Source organism: Paramisgurnus dabryanus, chromosome 1, assembly GCF_030506205.2.
Source record: "Paramisgurnus dabryanus chromosome 1, PD_genome_1.1, whole genome shotgun sequence".
Classification (NCBI taxonomy): Eukaryota; Metazoa; Chordata; class Actinopteri; order Cypriniformes; family Cobitidae; genus Paramisgurnus; species Paramisgurnus dabryanus.
Genome location: NC_133337.1, coordinates 37523102 through 37529401, shown reverse-complemented (window position 1 = coordinate 37529401; position 6300 = coordinate 37523102). Strand labels below are relative to the sequence as shown.

The window sequence follows — 6300 nt, the reverse complement described above, 5'->3', positions numbered from 1 at the left end:
CCAGTTACATTCCGTTACTGCTCAGTTAGCAAGCCAAATAACACAGCTCCAAAAGCAGCTCGCAGTGCTAACTTCAAAACAGTCCAAAGAGAAGCAAAACCCAAAGATAAGTGCTGTCAAACCTGAGAGTAGTCAAGACACGTGTAGTTCTAAGAGAAAAGACAAAATTTCAGACAAATCACAGCCAGCTAGACCTAAGCCAGGTTACTGCTTTAGGTGTGGAGAGGAGGGGCATATTGCCAGCTCCTGCTCAAATGATCCTAATCCCATGTTAGTAGCAGAAAAAAGAGAACAACTCAAAAAGCGTCAAAGGGAATGGGATTTGCAGTATGGCAACCTTAAGCCGCAGTCAAACTAAAACCAGTTCCTGCTGCGGGACAAACAGGAACTGGAACCAAATCAAAGTGTCCCAAACCCCAAAATGTGTTGATAGCACGAGCACAGATGAATTTACGACAACCAATGTTACCCAGAGGATTAATTGGAGCCAGATGCACCACCCAAGTGAACATAGCAGGAGTAACGTGTGACTGTTTGCTCGATACTGGTTCACAAGTTACCACCATCACGCAGTCTTTCTACAATAAAAACCTAAGTGACCAACAAATTCATTCTTTAGGTAATTTACTTGAGGTTGAGAGTGCCAACGGTCAAAATGTCCCCTACCTCGGTTACGTCGAACTTACCATCACCTTTCCTAAAGAATTTGTTGGAGTCAACATGGACGTACCTACCTTAGCTCTTGTTATCCCTGATCTTCCATCTGCCTTTCAGCCATCTGTATTGATTGGCACAAATACCTTGGATGAGCTATATAAGGACTTTTCACATCAAAAACCTCTTTACTTTTCACCCTCTTTTGGGTACAAGCAAGTTCTTAAAATCTTGGAGTTGCGCCAAAACCAGGCTGTGGAAGGCAATGTCGGGCTGGTGCGTTTACCTGAGAAGCAACCCCAAGTAATTCCAGCTGGTCAAAGCGCAGTTCTTTGCGGAACAGCATCTGTTCAAAGAGTGTACCCTGACAAATGGGTAGTTGTTGAACACCCAACCTTTTCTTCCTTACCTGGTGGCTTGATTGTAAAGACATGCATAGCTACCCTTGGGGAGTTTAACCCTTGTTACTTACCTGTGGTGATTTCCAATCCCACCGCTCATGACATCACCATTCCTTCCAGATGTATTGTGGCTGAACTAAAGGCTGTTCAGTCTGTGAATCCTAGTAAACAGTCAGCCAGTGAAGTTGATACAGAACCCACTCTGAAGTCTTCTCTTGAATTCAATTTTGGAGATTCGTCCATTCCGCCAGAATGGAAAGACAGGCTTACCAGTCGGTTAAGGGAAATGCCAGAAGTCTTTTCTTTACATTCTCAAGATTTCGGGTGCACTGACAAAGTTAAACACAAAATCAACCTTACGGACGAGACCCCTTTTAAACATCGGGCCAGGCCTATACATCCAGAGGATATGGAAGCTGTAAAGAAACATCTACAGGAGTTGCTCGATGCAGGAGTCATACGAGAATCTGTGTCCCCTTATTCCTCACCAATTGTCGTTGTGAAAAAGAAAAGTGGGGATGTCAGATTATGTATAGACTATCGGAAACTGAACCAACGAACCATAAAAGATGCTTATGCACTTCCAAAACTGGAGGATACCTTTATGGCTTTGACAGGATCCAAGTGGTTCTCGGTACTTGACCTGAAGTCTGGATTTTACCAAATTGAGGTCGAGGAGAAGGATAAGGCAAAGACCGCGTTTGTGTGTCCCTTGGGATTCTACGAATTTAACCGTATGCCACAAGGGGTCACTAATGCACCAAGCACTTTTCAGAGAATCATGGAGAAGTGCATGGCAGACATTAATCTCTGTGAAGTTCTCGTGTTTATTGATGATATAATTGTGTTCTCCAAAGACTTGGACGAGCATGAAGAAAGGCTATTCAGGGTCTTAAACAGGCTCAAGGAATATGGCTTAAAACTTGCTCCAGAGAAATGCATCTTTGCACAGTCCTCAGTCAGGTACCTTGGACATATAGTGTCCGACAAAGGTGTGCAGACCGATCCAGACAAAGTGGCAGCTGTCAAAACCTGGCCGGTTCCTAGGAATCTGAAAGAACTTCGGTCCTTTCTAGGATTTGTAGGTTATTACCGCCGTTTTGTCAAAGATTTCTCGAAAAAAGTCAAGCCCCTAAATGACTTAACTTCAGGATACCCCCCTGCTCGTCGGGACACAAAGCCAAATAAAAGTGGACAGTATTGGAACCCGAAGGATTCTTTTAGCAGTAGATGGACAACTACTTGCCAAAGAGCATTTGATCAAATAATTGAGGAACTCACTACTGCTCCCGTATTAGCATTCGCTAACCCAAAATTACCATATGTTCTGCACACAGATGCTAGCACATCAGGGCTAGGTGCCGCTTTATACCAAGAGCAGGACGGGCAAATGAGGGTAGTTGCTTATGCAAGTCGGGGACTCTCATCCAGCGAATCCAAGTATCCCGCCCATAAATTAGAATTCCTAGCGTTAAAATGGGCGGTCACAGAGAAATTCCATGATTTCCTTTATGGCAGCACCTTCACAGTAGTGACAGATAGTAACCCCCTAACCTATGTTCTTTCCACTGCCAAGCTTGATGCAGCAGGGTATAGGTGGTTAGCTGCGCTCTCTACTTATGACTTTAAGCTGCAGTACAGGTGCGGGAGGCAAAACATTGACGCTGATGGGTTGTCTCGCCGACCTCATACAAACCTTTCTGTAGATGATGCCTCTCACAATGAACAGAACCAAATACTTACCTTTGTTGAACGGCTCACTGAAGAGGCAGGAGAGAGAAAAATTAGCAGTGAAGTAGTGAGAGCCATATGTGACAGTCGTCTTACCCAACAGTCAGAGTATGTGCACGACTTACCTGTTACCTTCATTAGTTCTCTGACAATGCAGACGGCTGCAGTGCCCGATGATTACTCACAAGAAGACCATTGTGGGGGATTACCAAGTATTCCCCATCTATCTTCTTTAGAGATCCAAAGAGCTCAACTGGCCGATCCCTGTATCAGAGAAGTTATCACCCAAATTCAGACTGGAGAATCTCCTTCAAGAACTGTCCGTGACGCTCTTCCTAGGTTACCTTACCTTCTCAGAGAAAAGGAACGTTTGGAGTTCCATGATGGAGTTCTCTATCGAAGGAGAAGTGTAGCTGATAAGACAACATATCAGTTGGTTCTGCCGGAAGAATTTCATTCCGATGTCCTTAAATATCTACATGATGACCTTGGTCATATGGGAATTGACCGTACTTTAGAGTTGGTGCGGAACCGTTTCTATTGGCCCAAAATGGCTTCGGACATAGAGTATAAGATCAGAACGTGTGGTCGATGTATACGGCGAAAGGTCCTACCTGAAAAGGCTGCACCACTAGTGAACATTACAACCAACCGGCCTTTACAGTTAGTATGCATGGATTTTCTTACACTTGAGCCTGATCGCAGCAACACTAAGGATGTGTTGGTAATAACAGATCACTTTACTAAATATGCCCTGGCTATTCCTACTCCAAACCAAAAAGCCAAGACTGTTGCGAAGTGTTTGTGGGAGCAGTTCATATGTTACTATGGCTATCCAGAACGCCTTCACAGTGATCAAGGCCCTGATTTTGAGTCGCAGCTAATTAAGGAATTGTGTGATATTGCTGGAGTGCGGAAAGTAAGGACAACCCCATACCATCCGAGGGGAAACCCAGTTGAAAGATTCAACAGGACTTTGCTAAACATGCTTGGAACTTTGGAAGCCAAGAAGAAAAGTTGCTGGAAAGAGTTTGTAAAGCCACTCGTACACGCTTACAACTGTACCAGAAATGAAACCACCGGGTTTAGCCCTTATGAGCTTATGTTTGGGCGACAACCTAGGCTTCCAGTAGATCTAGCATTTGGATTACCCATAAAAGGCAAGATGGATGTAACACACTCTCAGTATGTAAAGAACCTAAAGTCAAACCTCAAGGAAAGTTTTCGGATCGCAGTCGAAAATTCCAAAAAGATGGCTGGAAAAAAATAAAGCTCGCTATGATAGACATGTTGTTGCATCAGTATTGGAAAAAGGTGACAGAGTTCTCGTGAGAAACGTCAGATTGAGAGGAAAGAATAAACTTGCTGACAAATGGGAAGAAATGGTCTACGTTGTGATTGATCAACATGGTGATTTACCTGTGTACAAAGTGTGTCCTGAGTTTCAAACCGGGCCCATTCGGACTTTACATCGTGACTTATTACTTCCTTGCGGAACCCTCTCTTCTGATGTAAAAGAGCATGAGTCACCAAGTCCAGTTCCAAAGCGTAAAACTCGTAGTAGAGCAGTCTGTGAAGATTCTGAAAATATTCCTGACTCAGATGAGGAGGTTTACTATTTAGAACCCCAATTAGATGTTGTACATGAGTCTTACACACTTCATACTTCTGAAGTTACGCATCCTGAGAGAAATACTGTTAAATTCTTGAAGGCGAGCTCAGAGAATGAAACCCCAAATGGTGAGGTTCAGCCTGAAGAAAACTTACCTGGAGATCCTGAAGAAAACTTACCTGGAGATCCTGAAGAAAACTTGCCTGGAGATCCTGAAGAAAACTTACCTGGAGATCCTGAAGAAAACTTACCTGGAGATCCTGAAGAAAACTTACCTGGAGATCCTGAAGAAAACTTACCTGGAGATCCTGAAGGAAACTTACCTCTGAGTCTTGAAGTCGAACCTGAAAGAGAGAACACAGTCCAGCTAACTCATTCAGCTACCTCGGTGGCAAGTGAATCAAGTGTTCATAGAGAATCACCCATGGATAGATCTGGCTCAGCTGGAGAGGAATCAAATAATGTTAAAGTTGCTGAAACTTGTACAGGAGTCCAAGAACCTGAGGAGATCATAGATGGAAATGAGCTAAGAAGATCTACCAGAATTAGAGAGAAACCCAAGGTGTTAACTTACCCTAAATTTGGAAATCCTCTGATTACAATAGTTCAGTCCCTTCTTCAAGGTCTGAATGATGCTTTTTCAGAGTCCTTGCAAGAACATTCCCAATTGAGTTGTCCTGTATCTCAAGAGTATGTACTCACTAAGGATGTGCAAAGGGACTTGCAAGATTTTAAGGGGGGAGGGTGTAACCCAGGCTCAAAAACATTTGTAGTCTGAGGTAGTGATAAAATGAATAATTTTATTAAATGATAAATGAACAAAGATATTTCTAAGTAGTAAAATGAAGATAAAGTTTTCTATCAAATATGGTTTATTTACAATATAAGTAAAAACAAAGAAAAATATATAGCACTAAAGGAAAAAAAATTAAAGAAAAAGTTTTTGTTGTAAACTTGTTCTGATTTGTGATATTGATCTGCACTGCACAACTGGGCAGCCAGTTGCGTGTAAGTAGGTCACGCTGACTCCGCCCTAGGCAGGAGCTGCTGGAAAGGGGAAAGATAGAGAGCATGAGAACTGAAGCATGAGCCACATGTTGCTCAAATCTTTGATAAAGTTGGATTTTTGAGAGGTTTATTTGCAAAATACACCTGGGAGATAAAACTGTAAGTTATTTTGTCATTATTTTGTTGAGAAATAAAATGTAACAGATCTTAGTAGAACTTACCTTTTGTTTTGTTATCCATGTGCTGTTTTCGTGTTGAAATCCTATGATGTAGGCCATCTGGTCATCATCCGGTGAAAATCTGAAGGAGATAAAAAGATATTTTTGTTATATGAGGGAATCGGTGAGTTTTGTATGATTATTTTGAGTATATATGTGAAAATGTATGATTTAATACTATGTTCATGTGTTAAAGGATAAATGTTCTGTTTATATTGAATAAATGTGTGTATTATATGAAAGTAGATATGTATAAAAGTTTAAAGTGTATGTATAATGAGAGATGCATGTGATGTATACATTGATTGAGTGTTTATCCTGTGTGTTGTGCACAGGCCAGTTTTGTTATCTGAGAAATCAGATTCTGGATCTCTTTACTGTGGACTGCATTAATCTGGAACTTCGAATGTGCATAGTGTGAGATGGCGAGCCACCATGAGACACCTACTTTTCTTCTGTTGATATCTGCGTTGCGATTTCTACAAATTGTTTCACTGGATTATTGAAGGTTTGATTATTGAAGCACTGGAACATTCATTCTAAGGAACTGAAGAAAGAGAAATTATAAATCTCATTTGAACTTATATACTTGATTTTTGCGCCTTTTGAACTATACACTCCAAGGAGTTTCTTGGTATTTGAGTTTATTTCGTAAATTATACGAATTGTTACTCTA

The 6300-nt window shown here is 41.6% G+C and overlaps 1 protein-coding gene across 2 annotated transcripts; it reads left to right on the top strand.

Moving 5' to 3' along the window:
* The first annotated feature begins 444 nt into the window (after positions 1-444).
* On the top strand, positions 445-6300 carry LOC135778082 (retrovirus-related Pol polyprotein from transposon 412). Of its 2 annotated transcripts, XM_065288483.2 has the most exons (3): positions 445-5565; positions 5680-5748; positions 5960-6300. In XM_065288483.2, exon 1 carries the CDS (start codon positions 445-447, stop codon positions 4054-4056), a length of 3612 nt encoding a protein of 1203 aa, XP_065144555.2. In that variant the 3' UTR covers positions 4057-5565; positions 5680-5748; positions 5960-6300. The 2 variants fall into 2 exon arrangements, with proteins under 2 accessions (XP_065144555.2, XP_073670949.1); XM_073814848.1 differs by having other exon boundaries at positions 5680-6300.